At 42.3% G+C, this 20287-nt stretch overlaps 1 protein-coding gene, 1 long non-coding RNA gene and 3 other non-coding genes across 7 annotated transcripts; all 5 read left to right on the top strand.

Moving 5' to 3' along the window:
* Nucleotides 1-1921: 1921 nt before the first annotated feature.
* TRNAL-UAG (transfer RNA leucine (anticodon UAG)) lies at nucleotides 1922-2003 on the top strand. The gene has a single exon. It is a non-coding gene; the product is annotated as a tRNA-Leu (tRNA).
* Nucleotides 2004-6462: 4459 nt separating this feature from the next.
* On the top strand, nucleotides 6463-6544 carry TRNAL-UAG (transfer RNA leucine (anticodon UAG)). The gene has a single exon. It is a non-coding gene; the product is annotated as a tRNA-Leu (tRNA).
* Nucleotides 6545-7219: 675 nt separating this feature from the next.
* TRNAL-AAG (transfer RNA leucine (anticodon AAG)) lies at nucleotides 7220-7301 on the top strand. The gene has a single exon. It is a non-coding gene; the product is annotated as a tRNA-Leu (tRNA).
* A 4251-nt stretch (nucleotides 7302-11552) lies between these two features.
* LOC149611735 (uncharacterized) lies at nucleotides 11553-17213 on the top strand. 2 transcript variants are annotated; one of them, XM_089858416.1, is made up of 3 exons: nucleotides 11553-11935; nucleotides 12002-12078; nucleotides 15921-17213. In XM_089858416.1, the coding sequence occupies exon 3, from the start codon at nucleotides 16495-16497 to the stop codon at nucleotides 17155-17157; it is 663 nt and encodes a 220-aa protein (XP_089714542.1). In that variant the 5' UTR covers nucleotides 11553-11935; nucleotides 12002-12078; nucleotides 15921-16494; the 3' UTR covers nucleotides 17158-17213. The 2 variants fall into 2 exon arrangements, with proteins under 2 accessions (XP_089714542.1, XP_089714540.1); XM_089858414.1 differs by having other exon boundaries at nucleotides 11553-12078.
* A 1435-nt stretch (nucleotides 17214-18648) lies between these two features.
* On the top strand, nucleotides 18649-20154 carry LOC149611736 (uncharacterized). Of its 2 annotated transcripts, XR_016376418.1 has the most exons (4): nucleotides 18649-19193; nucleotides 19271-19460; nucleotides 19546-19952; nucleotides 20025-20154. It is a non-coding gene; the product is annotated as an uncharacterized LOC149611736 (long non-coding RNA). The 2 variants fall into 2 exon arrangements; XR_016376417.1 differs by lacking the exon at nucleotides 20025-20154 and having other exon boundaries at nucleotides 19546-19980.
* Nucleotides 20155-20287: the final 133 nt, after the last annotated feature.

Here is a 20287-nt window from a genome sequence, read left to right on the forward strand (position 1 = left end):
TCGGGGGCGTGGATTCGAATCCCACCTCTATCAGCCTATTTTGTTTTCTAGGATTAATAATATGAAGCTTTTGCTTATTAGTCTGATGTGACCTTTGTTTCCATGTAGAGTGGCCGAGTGGTCTAAGGCGCTGGTTTTAGGCACCAGTCTCTTCGGGGGCGTGGATTCGAATTCCACATCTATCAGCCTACTTTGTTTCCTAGAAATAATAATATGAAGCTTTTGCTTATTAGTCTGAGGTGACGTTTGTTTCCAGGTACAGTGGCCGAGTGGTCTAAGGCGCCGGTTTAAGGCACCAGTCTCTTCGGGGGCGTGGATTCGAATCCCACCTCTATCAGCCTATTTTGTTCTCTAGGATTAATAATATGAAGCTTTTCTTATTAGTCTGAGGTGATTGTTGTTTCCGGTTAGAGTGGCCGAGTGGTCTAAGGCGCTGGTTTTAGCCATCAGTCTCTTCGGGGGCGTGGATTTTAATCCCACCTCTATCAGCAGAGTTTGTTTTCTAGGATTAATAATATGAAGCTTTTGCTTATAAGTCTGAGGTGACTTTTGTTTACAGGTAGAGTGGCCGAGTGGTCCAGGGCGCTTGTTTAAGGCACCATTCCATTCGGGGCGTGGGGTCGAATCCCACATCTATCAGCCTACTTTGTTTTCTACGATTAATAATATGAAGCTTTTGCTTATAAGTCTGAGGTGACCTTTGTTTCCAGGTAGAGTGGCCAAGTGGTCGAAGGCGCTGGTTAAAGGCACCATTCCCTTCGGGGCGTGGATTCGAATCCCTCATCTATCAGCTTACATCTGTTCTAGGATTAATAATATGAAGCTTTTGGTTATTAGTCTGAGATGACTTTTGCTTCCAGGTAGTGGCCGAGTGGTCTAAGGCGCCGGATTAAGGCACCAGTCTCTTCGGGGGTGTGGATCCGAATCCCACCTCTATCAGCCTATTTTGCTTTCTACGATTAATAATATGAAGCTTTTGCTTATTAGTCTGAGGTGACCTTTGTTTCCATGTAGAGTGGCCGAGTGGTCTAAGGCGCTGGTTTTAGGCACCAGTCTCATCGGGGGCGTGGATTCGAATTCGACATCTATCAGCCTATTTTGTTTCCTAGAAATAATAATATGAAGCTTTTGATTATTAGTCTGAGGTGACGTTTGTTTCCAGGTACAGTGGCCGAGTGGTCTAAGGCGCCGGTTTAAGGCACCAGTCTCTTCGGGGACGTGGATTCGAATCCCACCTCTATCAGCCTATTTTGTTTTCTACGATTAATAATATGAAGCTTTTGCTTATTAGTCTGAGGTGACCTTTGTTTCCATGTAGAGTGGCCGAGTGGTCTAAGGCGCTGGTTTTAGGCATCAGTCTCTTCGGAGGCGTGGATTTTAATCCCACCTCTATCAGCAGAGTTTGTTTTCTAGGATTAATAATATGAAGCTTTTGCTTATTAGTCTGAGGTGACCTTTGTTTCCATGTAGAGTGGCCGAGTGGTCTAAGACGCTGGTTTTAGGCACCAGTCTCTTCGGGGGCGTGGATTCGAATCCCACCTCTATCAGCCTATTTTGTTTTCTAGGATTAATAATATGAAGCTTTTGCTTATTAGTCTGATGTGACCTTTGTTTCCATGTAGAGTGGCCGAGTGGTCTAAGGCGCTGGTTTTAGGCACCAGTCTCTTCGGGGGCGTGGATTCGAATTCCACATCTATCAGCCTACTTTGTTTCCTAGAAATAATAATATGAAGCTTTTGCTTATTAGTCTAAGGTGACGTTTGTTTCCAGGTACAGTGGCCGAGTGGTCTAAGGCGCCGGTTTAAGGCACCAGTCTCTTCGGGGGCGTGGATTCGAATCCCACCTCTATCAGCCTATTTTGTTTTCTAGGATTAATAATATGAAGCTTTTGCTTATTAGTCTGATGTGACCTTTGTTTCCATGTAGAGTGGCCGAGTGGTCTAAGGCGCTGGTTTTAGGCACCAGTCTCTTCGGGGGCGTGGATTCGAATCCCACCTCTATCAGCCTATTTTGTTTTCTAGGATTAATAATATGAAGCTTTTGCTTATTAGTCTGAGGTGACCTTTGTTTCTATGTAGAGTGGCCGAGTGGTCTAAGGCGCAGGTTTTAGGCACCAGACTCTTCGGGGGCGTGGATTCGAATTCCACATCTATCAGCCTATTTTGTTTCCTAGAAATAATAATATGAAGCTTTTGATTATTAGTCTGAGGTGACGTTTGTTTCCAGGTACAGTGGCCGAGTGGTCTAAGGCGCCAGTTTAAGGCACCAGTCTCTTCGGGGGCGTGGATTCGAATCCCACCTCTATCAGCCTATTTTGTTTTCTACGATTAATAATATGAAGCTTTTGCTTATTAGTCTGAGGTGACCTTTGTTTCCATGTAGAGTGGCCGAGTGGTCTAAGACGCTGGTTTTAGGCACCAGTCTCTTCGGGGGCGTGGATTCGAATCCCACCTCTATCAGCCTATTTTGTTTTCTAGGATTAATAATATGAAGCTTTTGCTTATTAGTCTGATGTGACCTTTGTTTCCATGTAGAGTGGCCGAGTGGTCTAAGGCGCTGGTTTTAGGCACCAGTCTCTTCGGGGGCGTGGATTCGAATTCCACATCTATCAGCCTACTTTGTTTCCTAGAAATAATAATATGAAGCTTTTGCTTATTAGTCTGAGGTGACGTTTGTTTCCAGGTACAGTGGCCGAGTGGTCTAAGGCGCCGGTTTAAGGCACCAGTCTCTTCGGGGGCGTGGATTCGAATCCCACCTCTATCAGCCTATTTTGTTCTCTAGGATTAATAATATGAAGCTTTTCTTATTAGTCTGAGGTGATTGTTGTTTCCGGTTAGAGTGGCCGAGTGGTCTAAGGCGCTGGTTTTAGCCATCAGTCTCTTCGGGGGCGTGGATTTTAATCCCACCTCTATCAGCAGAGTTTGTTTTCTAGGATTAATAATATGAAGCTTTTGCTTATAAGTCTGAGGTGACTTTTGTTTACAGGTAGAGTGGCCGAGTGGTCCAGGGCGCTTGTTTAAGGCACCATTCCATTCGGGGCGTGGGGTCGAATCCCACATCTATCAGCCTACTTTGTTTTCTACGATTAATAATATGAAGCTTTTGCTTATAAGTCTGAGGTGACCTTTGTTTCCAGGTAGAGTGGCCAAGTGGTCGAAGGCGCTGGTTAAAGGCACCATTCCCTTCGGGGCGTGGATTCGAATCCCTCATCTATCAGCTTACATCTGTTCTAGGATTAATAATATGAAGCTTTTGGTTATTAGTCTGAGATGACTTTTGCTTCCAGGTAGTGGCCGAGTGGTCTAAGGCGCCGGATTAAGGCACCAGTCTCTTCGGGGGTGTGGATCCGAATCCCACCTCTATCAGCCTATTTTGCTTTCTACGATTAATAATATGAAGCTTTTGCTTATTAGTCTGAGGTGACCTTTGTTTCCATGTAGAGTGGCCGAGTGGTCTAAGGCGCTGGTTTTAGGCACCAGTCTCATCGGGGGCGTGGATTCGAATTCGACATCTATCAGCCTATTTTGTTTCCTAGAAATAATAATATGAAGCTTTTGATTATTAGTCTGAGGTGACGTTTGTTTCCAGGTACAGTGGCCGAGTGGTCTAAGGCGCCGGTTTAAGGCACCAGTCTCTTCGGGGACGTGGATTCGAATCCCACCTCTATCAGCCTATTTTGTTTTCTACGATTAATAATATGAAGCTTTTGCTTATTAGTCTGAGGTGACCTTTGTTTCCATGTAGAGTGGCCGAGTGGTCTAAGGCGCTGGTTTTAGGCATCAGTCTCTTCGGAGGCGTGGATTTTAATCCCACCTCTATCAGCAGAGTTTGTTTTCTAGGATTAATAATATGAAGCTTTTGCTTATAAGTCTGAGGTGACTTTTGTTTACAGGTAGAGTGGCCGAGTGGTCCAGGGCGCTTGTTTAAGGCACCATTCCATTCGGGGCGTGGGGTCGAATCCCACATCTATCAGCCTACTTTGTTTTCTAGGATTAATAATATGAAGCTTTTGCTTATAAGTCTGAGGTGACTTTTGTTTCCAGGTAGAGTGGCCAGGTGGTCGAAGGCGCTGGTTAAAGGCACCATTCCCTTCGGGGCGTGGATTCGAATCCCTCATCTATCAGCTTACATCTGTTCTAGGATTAATAATATGAAGCTTTTGGTTATTAGTCTGAGGTGACTTTTGTTTCCAGGTAGTGGCCGAGTGGCCTAAGGCGCCGGATTAAGGCACCAGTCTCTTCGGGGGCGTGGATTCGAATCCCACCTCTATCAGCCTATTTTGCTTTCTACGATTAATAATATGAAGCTTTTGCTTATTAGTCTGAGGTGACCTTTGTTTCCATGTAGAGTGGCCGAGTGGTCTAAGGCGCTGGTTTTAGGCACCAGTCTCTTCGGGGGCGTGGATTCGAATTCGACATCTATCAGCCTATTTTGTTTCCTAGAAATAATAATATGAAGCTTTTGATTATTAGTCTGAGGTGACGTTTATTTCCAGGTACAGTGGCCGAGTGGTCTAAGGCGCCGGTTTAAGGCACCAGTCTCTTCGGGGGCGTGGATTCGAATCCCACCTCTATCAGCCTATTTTGTTTTCTACGATTAATAATATGAAGCTTTTGCTTATTAGTCTGAGGTGACCTTTGTTTCCATGTAGAGTGGCCTAGTGGTCTAAGGCGCTGGTTTTAGGCACCAGTCTCTTCGGGGGCGTGGATTCGAATCCCACCTCTATCAGCCTATTTTGTTTTCTAGGATTAATAATATGAAGCTTTTGCTTATTAGTCTGATGTGACCTTTGTTTCCATGTAGAGTGGCCGAGTGGTCTAAGGCGTTGGTTTTAGGCACCAGTCTCTTCGGGGGCGTGGATTCGAGTCCCACCTCTATCAGCCTATTTTGTTCTCTAGGATTAATAATATGAAGCTTTTCTTATTAGTCTGAGGTGATTGTTGTTTCCGGGTAGAGTGGCCGAGTGGTCTAAGGCGCTGGTTTTAGCCATCAGTCTCTTCGGGGGCGTGGATTTTAATCCCACCTCTATTAGCAGAGTTTGTTTTCTACGATTAATAATATGAAGCTTTTGCTTATAAGTCTGAGGTGACTTTTGTTTACAGGTAGAGTGGCCGAGTGGTCCAGGGCGCTTGTTTAAGGCACCATTCCATTCGGGGCGTGGGGTCGAATCCCACATCTATCAGCCTACTTTGTTTTCTAGGATTAATAATATGAAGCTTTTGCTTATAAGTCTGAGGTGACCTTTGTTTCCAGGTAGAGTGGCCAAGTGGTCGAAGGCGCTGGTTAAAGGCACCATTCCCTTCGGGGCGTGGATTCGAATCCCTCATCTATCAGCTTACATCAGTTCTAGGATTAATAATATGAAGCTTTTGGTTATTAGTCTGAGATGACTTTTGCTTCCAGGTAGTGGCCGAGTGGTCTAAGGCGCCGGATTAAGGCACCAGTCTCTTCGGGGGTGTGGATTCGAATCCCACCTCTATCAGCCTATTTTGCTTTCTACGATTAATAATATGAAGCTTTTGCTTATTAGTCTGAGGTGACCTTTGTTTCCATGTAGAGTGGCCGAGTGGTCTAAGGCGCTGGTTTTAGGCACCAGTCTCATCGGGGGCGTGGATTCGAATTCGACATCTATCAGCCTATTTTGTTTCCTAGAAATAATAATATGAAGCTTTTGATTATTAGTCTGAGGTGACGTTTGTTTCCAGGTACAGTGGCCGAGTGGTCTAAGGCGCCGGTTTAAGGCACCAGTCTCTTCGGGGACGTGGATTCGAATCCCACCTCTATCAGCCTATTTTGTTTTCTACGATTAATAATATGAAGCTTTTGCTTATTAGTCTGAGGTGACCTTTGTTTCCATGTAGAGTGGCCGAGTGGTCTAAGGCGCTGGTTTTAGGCATCAGTCTCTTCGGAGGCGTGGATTTTAATCCCACCTCTATCAGCAGAGTTTGTTTTCTAGGATTAATAATATGAAGCTTTTGCTTATAAGTCTGAGGTGACTTTTGTTTACAGGTAGAGTGGCCGAGTGGTCCAGGGCGCTTGTTTAAGGCACCATTCCATTCGGGGCGTGGGGTCGAATCCCACATCTATCAGCCTACTTTGTTTTCTAGGATTAATAATATGAAGCTTTTCTTATTAGTCTGAGGTGATTGTTGTTTCCGGGTAGAGTGGCCGAGTGGTCTAAGGCGCTGGTTTTAGCCATCAGTCTCTTCGGGGGCGTGGATTTTAATCCCACCTCTATCAGCAGAGTTTGTTTTCTAGGATTAATAATATGAAGCTTTTGCTTATAAGTCTGATGTGACTTTTGTTTCCATGTAGAGTGGCCTAGTGGTCTAAGGCGCTGGTTTTAGGCACCAGTCTCTTCGGGGGCGTGGATTCGAATCCCACCTCTATCAGCCTATTTTGTTTTCTAGGATTAATAATATGAAGCTTTTGCTTATTAGTCTGATGTGACCTTTGTTTCCATGTAGAGTGGCCGAGTGGTCTAAGGCGCTGGTTTTAGGCACCAGTCTCTTCGGGGGCGTGGATTCGAATCCCACCTCTATCAGCCTATTTTGTTCTCTAGGATTAATAATATGAAGCTTTTCTTATTAGTCTGAGGTGATTGTTGTTTCCGGGTAGAGTGGCCGAGTGGTCTAAGGCGCTGGTTTTAGCCATCAGTCTCTTCGGGGGCGTGGATTTTAATCCCACCTCTATCAGCAGAGTTTCTTTTCTAGGATTAATAATATGAAGCTTTTGCTTATAAGTCTGAGGTGACTTTTGTTTACAGGTAGAGTGGCCGAGTGGTTCAGGGCGCTTGTTTAAGGCACCATTCCATTCGGGGCGTGGGGTCGAATCCCACATCTATCAGCCTACTTTGTTTTCTTGGATTAATAATATGAAACTTTTGCTTATAAGTCTGAGGTGACTTTTGTTTCCAGGTAGAGTGGCCAGGTGTTCGAAGGCGCTGGTTAAAGGCACCATTCCCTTCGGGGCGTGGATTCGAATCCCTCATCTATCAGCTTACATTCTGTTCTAGGATTAATAATATGAAGCTTTTGGTTATTAGTCTGAGGTGATTGTTGTTTCCGGGTAGAGTGGCCGAGTGGTCTAAGGCGCTGGTTTTAGCCATCAGTCTCTTCGGGGGCGTGGATTTTAATCCCACCTCTATCAGCAGAGTTTGTTTTCTAGGATTAATAATATGAAGCTTTTGGTTATTAGTCTGAGGTGACTTTTGTTTCCAGGTAGAGTGGCCGAGTGGTCTAAGGCGCCGGTTTAAGGCACCAGTCTCTTCGGGGGCGTGGATTCGAATCCCACCTCTATCAGCCTATTTTGTTTTCTAAGATTAATAATATGAAGCTTTTGCTTATTAGTCTGAGGTGACCTTAATTTCTATGTAGAGTGGCCGTGTGGTCTAAGGCGCTGGTTTTAGGCATTAGTCTCTTCGGGGGCGTGGATTCGAATCCCACCTCTATCAGCCTATTTTGTTTTCTACGATTAAAAATATGATGCTTTTGCTTATTAGTCTGAGGTGACCTTTATTTCTATGTAGAGTGGCCGAGTGGTCTAAGGCGCTGGTTTTAGTCACCAGTCTCTTCGGGGGCGTGGATTCGAATTCCACATCTATCAGCCTATTTTGTTTTCTAGAAATAATAATATGAAGCTTTTGATTATTAGTCTGAGGTGACGTTTGTTTCCAGGTACAGTGGCCGAGTGGTCTAAGGCGCCGGTTTAAGGCACCAGTCTCTTCGGGGGCATGGATTCGAATCCCACCTCTATCAGCCTATTTTGTTTTCTACGATTAATAATATGAAGCTTTTGCTTATTAGTCTGAGGTGACCTTTGTTTCCATGTAGAGTGGCCGAGTGGTCTAAGGCACTGGTTTTAGGCACCAGTCTCTTCGGGGGCGTGGATTCGAATCCCACCTCTATCAGCCTATTTTGTTTTCTAGGATTAATAATATGAAGCTTTTGCTTATTAGTCTGATGTGACCTTTGTTTCCATGTAGAGTGGCCGAGTGGTCTAAGGCGCTGGTTTTAGGCACCAGTCTCTTCGGGGGCGTGGATTCGAATTCCACAACTATCAGCCTACTTTGTTTCCTAGAAATAATAATATGAAGCTTTTGCTTATTAGTCTGAGGTGACGTTTGTTTCCAGGTACAGTGGCCGAGTGGTCTAAGGTGCCGGTTTAAGGCACCAGTCTCATCGGGGGCGTGGATTCGAATCCCACCTCTTTCAGCCTATTTTGTTTTCTACGATTAATAATATGAAGCTTTTGCTTATTAGTCTGAGGGAACCTTTGTTTCCATGTAGAGTGGCCGAGTGGTCTAAGGCGTTGGTTTTAGGCACCAGTCTCTTCGGGGGCGTGGATTCGAGTCCCACCTCTATCAGCCTATTTTGTTCTCTAGGATTAATAATATGAAGCTTTTCTTATTAGTCTGAGGTGATTGTTGTTTCCGGGTAGAGTGGCCGAGTGGTCTAAGGCGCTGGTTTTAGGCATCAGTCTCTTCGGGGGCGTGGATTTTAATCCCACCTCTATCAGCAGAGTTTGTTTTCTACGATTAATAATATGAAGCTTTTGCTTATAAGTCTGAGGTGACTTTTGTTTACAGGTAGAGTGGCCGAGTGGTCCAGGGCGCTTGTTTAAGGCACCATTCCATTCGGGGCGTGGGGTCGAATCCCACATCTATCAGCCTACTTTGTTTTCTAGGATTAATAATATGAAGCTTTTGCTTATAAGTCTGAGGTGACCTTTGTTTCCATGTAGAGTGGCCGAGTAGTCTAAGGCGCTGGTTTTAGGCACCAGTCTCTTCGGGGGCGTGGATTCGAATCCCACATCTATCAGCCTATTTTTTTCTCTAGTATTAATAATATGAAGCTTTTCTTATTAGTCTGAGGTGATTGTTGTTTCCGGGTAGAGTGGCCGAGTGGTCTAAGGCGCTGGTTTTAGGCATCAGTCTCTTCGGGGGCGTGGATTTTAATCCCACCTCTATCAGCAGAGTTTGTTTTCTAGGATTAATAATATGAAGCTTTTGCTTATAAGTCTGAGGTGACTTTTGTTTACAGGTAGAGTGGCCGAGTGGTTCAGGGCGCTTGTTTAAGGCACCATTCCATTCGGGGCGTGGGGTCGAATCCCACATCTATCAGCCTACTTTGTTTTCTTGGATTAATAATATGAAACTTTTGCTTATAAGTCTGAGGTGACTATTGTTTCCAGGTAGAGTGGCCAGGTGTTCGAAGGCGCTGGTTAAAGGCACCATTCCCTTCGGGGCGTGGATTCGAATCCCTCATCTATCAGCTTACATTCTGTTCTAGGAAGTAGTAGGGACTATACAGATATGCAGACATCCAAGATGGCCGCCACCCCAAGATGGACGCCCTCTCCTCATTCTCCAGACTCAAACCAAACTTTTCAGACAAGTCTGGACTAGCCCGAGCTGTTAGTTTCATCCCTCCCATGACATCATCTTCTTAACTTAAACTAAAACTAAAACTATAGTCAACCTTGACGTTATTCCCTGGCTTGCTAACATTGGGTGTTACCCTTTTTTCTCTGTAAGCCTAAAGTTAATAAAAACACAGATTTTAAGACATCAAATATTTACTTTTTATAAGATGTACAGATATGGGTGATAAATAAATACAGAATATATATTACAAAATAATCAACAACCAACAAGGATAAACAAACATGTTTTAAAGAGTTCATTTTTCACGTTGACCCTGTATCGTTATTTGACTCGGAAGTGCAATCGGTGGAGGGACGTTTGGGTTTATTTTCTAATTGTTTTCTGCTTCGCCGTTCAATTTCGTAAAGAGTTAACAAAACGTTGACTATTAACCCGTAAACAAAAATTGAAAATGAGGCACAACATATTGCGAGGGCTATGATAACAAATGATATTTAAATTGGTAGTACGTGCTATATGTAACATACTAGAGAGTTAAGCGGCAGTTTTAATTGGATCCTATTTGTCACATTAGGCGGAGCGTAAGTAAAGAGATAATATCATTGGATAGGCTAATTAAGGTGGAGTTAGAAAATAAGCCTATAATTATAAGTCTGACAAGAATAACAAATATAGAAATAAAAATTTTTAATAACAAACAATATAATATATACAATAACAAATATTTATATGAAAAAACCCACCACCATTAAAAAAGATTAAACACCGGTCGACCCAAACCCCCCACTGCCGCGTGCCGTCGGGGTCAAAGTCTAAAAACAACATAAAAACATGTTACAAGTTGAATTCTAAATTAAAAAACTTGAAAATATTTACCGCCGTTTCCACCGGTCTTAGCAATATAACCGGGGTCACTATCAATTGGGCGAAACGATCACCCCGCTTGACAACGTAGGGAGTTTCCCCGACATTTGCGACGACGACTTTTAGGGGTCCCCGATAGTCGGCGTCTATTATTGTTAAGAATTATTATACTTTTACACACTATAAAATAACTAATAAACATACCTATCGTCCCCTCGGCGACAAACAGCCCTTGGGCTGTTAAGCTGCTACGGCCAACAAGGCGGCCGTAGCTGTTCTCGGGCAGCATCACGCCTAACCCAGTCGACACGATTTTGATACCGTGAGGGTCGATTACGGTATCCACTGGACAGTATAAGTCCAGTCCGGCCGACTGGGGGGTGGCACGACGGGGAGTAAGCGCTGCCGGATGGATTTTGATCACGGGCAGGCAGGGCAAACGAGGAGCGGTCGAAAAAGACATCTTAAAGTTTTTGGGACTGATGTGTAGAAACAGAAGTTAAACAACTGATAACTTTCATTTTGAAACACGGGGCTTATATACAAAATTAGCGAGGTCAAATCTAATAGTGTCTAGCCAATACTTTCAAGATTTTTAAAATTCAATAAATAGCCAAAAAGTTAATTAGATATATAGGTATAAAATTACAAAATCTCTCCGAGGTCTAAGTTTTTTTTCGTATGCAAAAAAGTTGTCTAGGTGTGTTTTAAATAATTCAAACGAGATCGTGTTATATAAAAAACCCTTTAGCGAAGGTTAAAAAGAAGTTACTTTGATAAATGCCTAAGGGGACAAATATTATTCGTATGCAAAAGCTTGTTTAGGCGTGTTTCGAATAATTTGAATAATTCTCACGAGATCGCTTTATATAAGAAAAACAATTTATTAGTGAAGGTTAAAACTAATTACTTTGGGAGGGACGGAAATTGTTTTTTTGACATGATTTAAATCTAAATAAATGTATATTAATATTAAACTATAGAGGTATTTTTTATATAGATAGATATCCTAATGTCTTCTATAATCTTTAGTACCAACTCCACAATAAAAAAATGTTTTTTAGGTCAAATTAAAAATAGCGTATCAGACATAATTATATTTTTTAAACTCTTAATAAAAAAAAACATGTCTAAGCCTGTATTCTAAAAAAAAATGGTCTAAGATTTTGGGTATAAAAGCTTGAGCATTGGTATTGGATTCTCACAATCGATCCAGCCATGAACAAGTACCAAGAGTCTCAATCTATGTTTGAATCTCCACCGTCTTCTCCTAATAATCGACAAGGATCCAGCAGTGGTCAACGAACGCTGAGTCAATTTGTAAAACCCGACCCCGTTGAGATCCTCCTCGATTCTGACGACGAGGAGTTTGTCCAGGACGTGTTGCAGAAACACGTTGTCGGCGTCAACGGGGTTGAGGGGTCCTATCGCTTGAGAAGCGACGGGCAATATTTCGAAACTAAAATCCCCCCGCGAAAGGGGGATTTTTACATAGACATCAGTGTCTATAAATTTAAAGATATAAAAGACGCCCAGGCGGACAAACTGTGGGAGTGTAGACATAAGCGGCTAAAAAGAGTCGTTGACGCTAAAAACAAAGACGCCATCAAACTCCTTAACGCTTTCCATCGTTTGGTGGACGACGTGAAGAACGACGCAGAAGCCGCTCAGCAGCCGCCTAGCAAAGTACGTATCTTATTAACAATAAATTTACAAACCAAAATTTTGTTCCAATTTTTTTATTTCTGATAGAGATTCAAAAAATGAGTTCGAGCAGCGGCAGCAGCGGGAGTGACTCGGAGGGTAGTGGAGGAGAGGAACACGCACAGGTAAACCGGTACTACACAATTGAGCGGCAGATTGACAAAACGAGTCGCAAGTGGCATTGTAAACAAATCGATTTGCGTATAGCTTTTAAAAATTTGAATGACATTCCAACGCGAGATTTTTTTCGAATTTTTCGAAAAATTCTCGACGAAGTTATACGTAAATTAGTAACCGAGAATCCCGGGTATAATCGGGTTCGATTTGTTTTAAGCTCCCCCGGATTGACGACCCCCGTTAATATTAAATTTATAAAAATTGACAAATTCACCAGTAAGCGAATCATGCGCACCATCTATAGAGTAACGCAATCTAGTCGGGACTTTGTCTTTAATGGTGAAGATTTTCAGTTTGATATAATTTTTCTAAACCTCGATGCCAATATAGGGACTTATTATAAATCCATAAAAAATAGAACTTTGGTTAATTTGGATTATTTCGTTAAACAAAATAACCAATTTATTTTTATGGAGAATAATGATAATCTCTGTTTTGCTCGGAGTTTAGTTCTGGGTAAAGAGATGGCCGATCGGAATTTTTATCAACAAAATAAGCAAGGTCCGCCCTTTAACCAGGACAATTTTAACAAACTGAGACGCAATAGCACTCTTCAAGGTAATATTGCGAAAATCTTGCACACAAAAGCCGGAGTCCCCGAAGGTTTTGTTACTCTAGAAGATATTCAAAAATTTCAAAATTATTTAGTTCCCCATTATCGAATCGTAATCGTTGATGCTGCGAATAATTTTACCATATTTTTCAAAGGACCCCAAGCTCCTAAATTTATCTATCTTCTTAAAATTGGCGACCATATCCACCCCGCGAAAACTTGGCACGGCATGATGGGCGGTGTTACCTCTTGCGATTTATGCTTAAAATCGTTTTACAAATACGAATTGTTAAAAGAGCATAAATGCCCCGAGGATACAAAACCCTATATATGTTTTCGGTGTCAAGGAGAAGCTTTTCATTTAACCAACGAGGATGTTTTAAAACGTTGCGACGAATGCCACCGCTACTTTTTCCCGGGCCCCTGCTACGAAACTCATTTACTTAATGGCACCTGCGCGAGTCAAAAACGATGTTTAGAATGTGGGCGACTGATGGGTGACGACCACGACTGCAATCCCGAATGCTCTCAGTGTAAAATAGTTCATCCGCCAGGTGAACATTTTGTTATGCCTTTGGAAACCAAAATGAAAGCCTCGCGGTTTATTTATTACGACATTGAGACTATTCTGAGAAATAATATCCACGTCCCCATTTTACTAGTTTGCGACGTAGAGACTGAAGCTGGCTTTGAAACCAAAATTTTTTACGGCGCCAATTGCGTCGAGCAATTTTTAAATTATTTATTTAGCGTAGAGCAGGTAGTTTTGACTGGACAGAAACGTAAGACGTACCAACCGCGCTTTACTAACACTCAAGTCGTAGCTCATTACGCGAAAGCTTTTGATAACTTCTTAATTCTTAACGCTTTAGTCCATAGACACGTCACCCCCGCCGTTATTTTTGACGGCAGTAAAATTTTAATGATTCATCTAGAGGGACCGCAAATTAGATTCCTCGATAGCTTTAATTACATTAGTCAACCTCTGCGTAATTTCACCAGCATGTTTAGCCTCGGCGATGTGGCGAAAGGATTCTTTCCATTTGATTTTCATACCGAAGAAAATCTTAATTACATTGGTGTCATCCCTGAAGCTTCGTACTTTAACGTAGCTCAAATGAAGGCCAATGATTATCGAGATTTTCAAGCTTGGTACGCGTCAATGGAAGGATCTATTTACAACATCAAAGAGGAGCTTATTAAATATTGCATTCAAGACGTCAAAGTCCTAAGACAAGGCGTCGAAGCTTTTAGAAAAATTTACGTAGATCTAACAAAATTAGACCCTTTTTGCTTAAAAAATATTACTTTGGCGGGTGCTTTAACCACTATTTATCTTAACAATTACTATAAACCTTACAGCATGGGTATTGTTCCTTCTAACGGCTATAACGCAAAATTTAATCACAGTCAGATTAGCTTAAAATATCTCGCTTGGGTGGAGAAAACGGAAAATATAAAATTGCGAACGGCTTTAAGCTATGGGGGTGAATATCGGGTGGGGCGCTATTTAGTCGACGGCTATAGCGAAACTCCGCCCAAAATCTACGATTTCCACGGTTGCTACTTTCACGGTTGTCCATGTCAAAAACTTAATGCCTACAATACCCAACTCAAAGCCAGCAACAGATTTCTGTACGAGCGAACGCTGGATAGAGAGCTGTTTATTAAAGAGAAGATGGTCGGGTATGAATATACCTCGATTTTTGAGTGTCAATTTGCTAAGCTTTTAAAAGAAAACGCCGAAGCAAAGGCTTTCTGCAAAAGTTTAACTTTTCGACCTCAAATATCAGCCCGTAGCGCTCTCTATGGGGGACGAACGGAAAATTTTGTTCTTAACTGCCACGTGCAAGGTGAGGAGAAAATTTTCTACAAGGATATTATTTCTTTGTACCCGAAAGTTTGTCGCGATTGTCCGTACCCTAGCGGCCACCCCATAATCTATAACAGAGATTTTGACAAATCGCCAGGGTGGTATTTTGGCGTTATGAGTTGTCGTCTGTTGGCCCCTCAAGATCTCCACATCCCCTTAATTCCCTTTCGCAGCGGTGGTAAATTAGCCTACGCCCTCTGTCGCACGTGCCTAGAATTGCGAGCGGAAATCTGCGATCACACTGTTAATGATCGGGCTTTCGAATCAGTCTGGCCAACGGTCGAAGTCTATGCCGCTATGGAACATAGTTATAAACTCCTCGATATATTCGAGGTGTACCATTATCCAAAAACGGAATATTTCTTTGCCCAGTACATGACTGATTTTATCGCCTTGAAAGTGAAGAATTCCGGATTTCCCGCTCACGCGCAAACGCCTCTGCAAAAAGAGGCGTATATCGCCGATATAAACAAGAATGAAAAGCTTTCTCTGACCGTGGCGGATATTCAAACAAATCCTTCCCTGCGTAATATCGCTAAAATTAATTTAAATTCTCTTTGGGGTCGCATGGCTCTGAATACGGGAAAGATTCGCAGCATCTTTATCAACAATTATTACGAATTGATACGATACGCGAGCGATTACACTCTGGAATTAGTCGACTTACGGCCAGTTACGGAGTCGATCGCTCTCTTATCGTACAAAGCCAAAAGCGATTACGTTTCGGACTACAAACTGGGATCGGCCATTGTGGGGAGCTTTGTTTCTTGCTACGGGCGACTCGAATTGAACAAGATGCTGCTTCAATTAGACCGCGCAGCTTTGTATTGTGACACCGACTCGATAATCTACCGCCATCTACCGGGAAAGTTTGACATTCCAACTGGCAATCATATTGGTTGCTGGGCGGACGAACTCGGCGGTGATTATATAACTTCCTTTTGTAGTACCGGTGCCAAAAGTTACTCGTTTCGCACTAGCAAAGGAAAAGAAGTCAAGAAAATTAAAGGGTTGACGTTAAATCGAGAAAATCTTGAAAAACTTGACTTTGAAACCTTTGAAAGTGTAGCGATGAACCCGGAAAAGGAAGTTACAGTCAATGTCCCTTTTAATTTTAAACGGGATAAATACAAGCTGCAGCTAGAGGCCGTTAAAATCACCAAAAGATTTCGCCAAACCTCGAATAAGAGATTGTTGAACGCCGATTTGACAACCAGTCGACCCTACGGTTTCAAAGAGGCAACACCCGCTTCAGCATCTCTTTCGCATGAATTACGAGGCTAGGCGAAGACATACTTTTGAGGGCTTGTGGGAATCTTGCGTTCCTATCGAAGCCCTGGCCAAAGACGGTTTCTATCTTGCAGATGTAGAAACACAGACGACGCGCTGCGCCTTTTGCGGCATCGCCTTGTACCAGTGGCGTTGCACGGACCATCCATCGAGGGAACATCGGAAACACAGCCCATCGTGTCCGATGGTTTCCAAAAAACCGTGCAACAACAAACCACTGCGTCAGGGGGTTCCGGACTTCCCGACCAGCGAGGGCGAGGATGTTTGCGAGCCTCTAATCCAAACATGCCCAGCCACCAACAACGAGCGGTCGGGAAACGAAAAAGTGCGCGTGCGCATAAATCCGTCGTGTTTTCTTCTGTAGTGCGTGTGTACCAACTACCCTCCGAGTCACGCGTCAACTTTAACCTCCTCAACGCCCAACGCTTCCGCCAGCGTTGTCTGGAATTAGAAGAGAAACTTTTTAAAAAAACAATTACTAAATAGGGGAATTTTTTTTTTTGGGTAAAAGGGTTTCGTTTATTTTTTTTTAAATATTTTCTAATTTGTGTTTATTAAGGGTCTTTGGGTTTTGGGTTAATTGTATTTTTGATTATGTATATTATATATATAAACTGTTAATTAAAATAAAAATGTTTATTAATCAAGATGAATCCAACCGAGTCAGTCTCGCATTCTTTAAAGTTCCAAACACCCGCCCAGTTTCTAATCGTGGGGCCAACGCAAGCGGGGAAGAGTTTTCTTTTAAGTAACTTATTGCAAAATCATCAGCTTATGTTTGACCCACCGCATAAAAAGGTTATTTATTGCTACGCCGCCTGGCAGCCAAACTATGAAAAATTGAAACAATTGATTCCGGGAATTCAATTTATTCAAGGCTTGCCAACGGCGGATCCGGACTTTTGGGAAATGAATCGCGACTCCTACTTGATACTAGACGACTTAGCTAGCCAATTATTTAAACAAACTCATATTGCCGATTTAGTGTGCGTGACATCGCATCATTTAGGGTATACGGTTATTATTATTACTCAACAACTGTTTCCCAAGGGTAGCCAATCGCGGATAATTTCTCAAAACTCTTCCTATTTTATAATAATGAAAAATCCTCGAGATGTCGCCTCTATTAGATATTTGGCGCAACAAATAAGTCCAGATAACCCGAAGCGTATTACGGAGGCGTACAGACTAGCCACTAGAGAACCCTATAGCTATTTGTTAATTGATTTAAAACAAGAAACTCCGGAAAATTTACGATTAAGGTCGCGAGTTCTACCTCACGAATCACCTATGTATGTCTATGTCGATTAAATTTAATTGTCATTTGAATAATGGCCCCACGCGTTAAACGTCGATCAGCAAAACGCTCCCGACTCGTCATAGCGCGTCCCTCGACCAAGTTTGCCAAATTTGTCCCTTATTTACAGAGTTTGCGTCAAACTAGCTGTAAACAACGGCGAACCCTCTTAAACAATAGTAGCGCGCCTCAATTAAAGAGCATTGAGACAATTTGTAAGAATTTAAAGGGCGGAGGTATTTATTTGAGTAAAGACCGTAAGAAAAAGCTAGCAAAGTACAAGAAAATTATTAGACAACTCGGATCAAGTACCTTGTCGCAGAAAAGCAAAAAAAAGCTGTTGTTGCAGCAATCAGGTGGTTTTCTTACGACGTTGCTTGCCGCAATCTTGCCTTCAATTGTCCAAGCTATAGCTGCTAAACTATGAAACAAATGGTTCTTGTACCGGCTTCCGCCGTAACTTCAACAGCTGCCCAAGAACATTCGGCCTTGGACCGAGAGATTGAGGATATTTTAAAATCGCCATTGAATGCCTACGATAAATTATATAAATATTTAGACGCTTTTAAGAAATATTTAAGTATCGAGAAACAAATTCCCTTACCTAAATTTGAGGTCGTAACACAAACAATGTCCAATGTCCCCACGCCGCCATTACCGGTCACCCCTAAAATGCCCCCGCGAAAAAAACAATTGTCATGGCCGAGCTATGCCACGTCATCACCGACAACAAGCGCTTCGGGCAGTTCTTTTACTACGCCTAAACGAACCGAGCCTCGGCAAAAGGTTTTAAAAAGCGAAACGGCTGCGGGGACACCAACACGAGAAGATTTTTACCAGCAATATGGGCCGACCTATGTTGGAGATATGGTGAAACGGCAAGCCGAAGTTCTTGCAAATCATTTGCAAAACACATTTTTCACGCCAAAAAGAGAGCTAGAAGAAGGAGCTGTCGGTTATGCAAATCGTGACGACGATTTACAAGAGGAAATTGTCGATGAACAAGAGAATTTAGCGGAGGAAAACGGGGACAATTTAACGGACTTGGAAAACCTGTTTGAGACGGCCTCCGCTAAACAGAAGAACAAGAAAAAAAAGAAAAAACCTCGGAAAAAGAAAGACGAACTTCAAAACTTAGGACCGCTGGTTCCATCTAACGAGAGGAGAAAGAGGCATAATAAATGGCGCGATATTGATTAATAAAAAAAAATGTAATATTTAGACAAATAAAAAATTGTTTTATTGCGAACAATATCTGTGTACATGTTTTTTTAAATGTAAAGATAAATATAATAAGGCGACATAGTCGTTAAGTTTAAGATTCTGGTCATAGATGGCGTCTAATATCGTCTTTCTAGCCACGCCCTACAGACAACAATGGATACCGCACAGTTGAAAAAATGGATGTTGAATTTGTTGTTTATTGTAAACAACTCGTTTCCCGTATCGTTTTAAATTAACTTTATAGTATTGCGGCGAATTTCCGTAAGTGCAAAACATTTCCACCGTGTCATTGTTAGAAAAGCACGCTATCCAATGTTCTCCAGCCTCTCCAGCTGCTTCATTATTAAATATAAAGCAAAATTTGGACCTTTTTGGCCGTTCTGGGAGTCTGTCTACTGGGAAGCACCCTAAATAATAGGGTCGCGTTCTTTTGTCGCAAGTTAAAAGAGCGTTTATTTGCGAAGTGTTCATAATTTAGTCTCAGGTAACGAGACTTTTTGTAATTCGGCGCCGTAGAAAACACCCAGAATTTGCTCCCCCTTTAAATCCGCTACGCGATAGACGGGTGGTGACCTGGGTATGACGTCAACAACGCGAAATATTTCGTCAGTAAACGTGCCTCCCGAGCTGGTTTTTCTAAATACCCGACTAGCTATAGAGAGACGCACGTAGTCGCCAACTTTAAGCCTCGGTGCGTATCGAGTAATGCCGTTTGATTTCCCGTACAGTTTATTCCAAATGATTGATTCGTTATCTATATTAACATGAACCGGTGCAATTCCAGTAGTTGAATGAACCCGTTCATTATAGGCTTGAGTAATTAAAGGTAAATATTTAACGTAATTTTTATTCCCCGTGGCCGTAATAACCCGGGCAATTTGCTCCTTAATTGTTCTAATAAAGCGTTCCGCGAGACTGGCTTTATGCTGACTCCGGGCAAAATGTATTTGCACATTGTGCCGTTTCAAGAAGGAATCAAAGTTGCGCGAACTAAATTCTCCACCGTAGTCCGTGTATATTTTTAAAGGGATCCTCTCTCGAAATATTTTTTTAAAAGCCTCGATAACCTCGCCAGATGTTTTGTTTCTAAGAGGTACTGTCCATCCGTAGCGGCTTAGGACGTCAATGACGCACAAAACATAGCGAACATTTTTATTAAAACGTTTTAATTTCGGTAGATCCAACAAATCAGCTTGAAAAACATCGTCCATGCTCGAAGCGTACACCTGGTTAGTTTTGAATCGGAAACGTCGAAATCGATGTTTCGTGTAGGCAGGTTGTTTCTCGAGAAAGGCGATTAATTTTGCTTTTGGCACGTCCGGTAAGGCCTTTTGTAATCTGGCTAGCGATCCATAGGCGGCCGGATTAGCCATGTCGTAATAAATTTTTCTAATTTTAGCGTCCATGTCTTAACAAGTATAAATAACGACTAAATGGTTTACCAATAAACAACTTTATTTAATACACGCAAAGGTATTTTATAAAAACAATATCAGTTAAACAAATACGATATATCAGTACATTTATCTTAATAGCCATAAATCAAGGCATTCTTTAAATCGGCAAAACTGTTGACAAAATAAGCGTAAATATCCTCTTGATCCTCGATCCATCCGTGTTCGGTCTCAAATTGATGGAAAATTTTCTCACGATCCAGTTGAGGCAACGCTTCGTGCAAATTACGCTCGACTCGATCGCTGAAATTTGTGTCAAATTCCGAGCAGCTTTGAGAGTGGCATATTTGTTTTCGACACTCGACGTTGGCGCAAGTGGAAGTGACGTCAAACAAAGTGGTAGTGAGCTCGTTTAAAATTAATTCGCGCATGCGACAGACAGCTATCCCTTTAGCCTTGAGATCATCGTCAATCAACGGCTTTAAGTCGATCAATGTCTGCCATCCTGTTTTGTTCAGGCTGAATC

The sequence above is a fragment of the Phalangium opilio genome, unplaced genomic scaffold (genome assembly GCF_054372755.1).
Source record: "Phalangium opilio isolate 3A_F unplaced genomic scaffold, DU_Popi_V2 ptg000246l_1, whole genome shotgun sequence".
Lineage (NCBI taxonomy): Eukaryota > Metazoa > Arthropoda > Arachnida > Opiliones > Phalangiidae > Phalangium > Phalangium opilio.

Excerpts from the sequence above, each read along its gene's own strand:
- LOC149611735 (XM_089858414.1), top strand. The coding sequence starts at position 16,495 with ATGAATCCAACCGAGTCAGTCTCGCATTCTTTAAAGTTCCAAACACCC.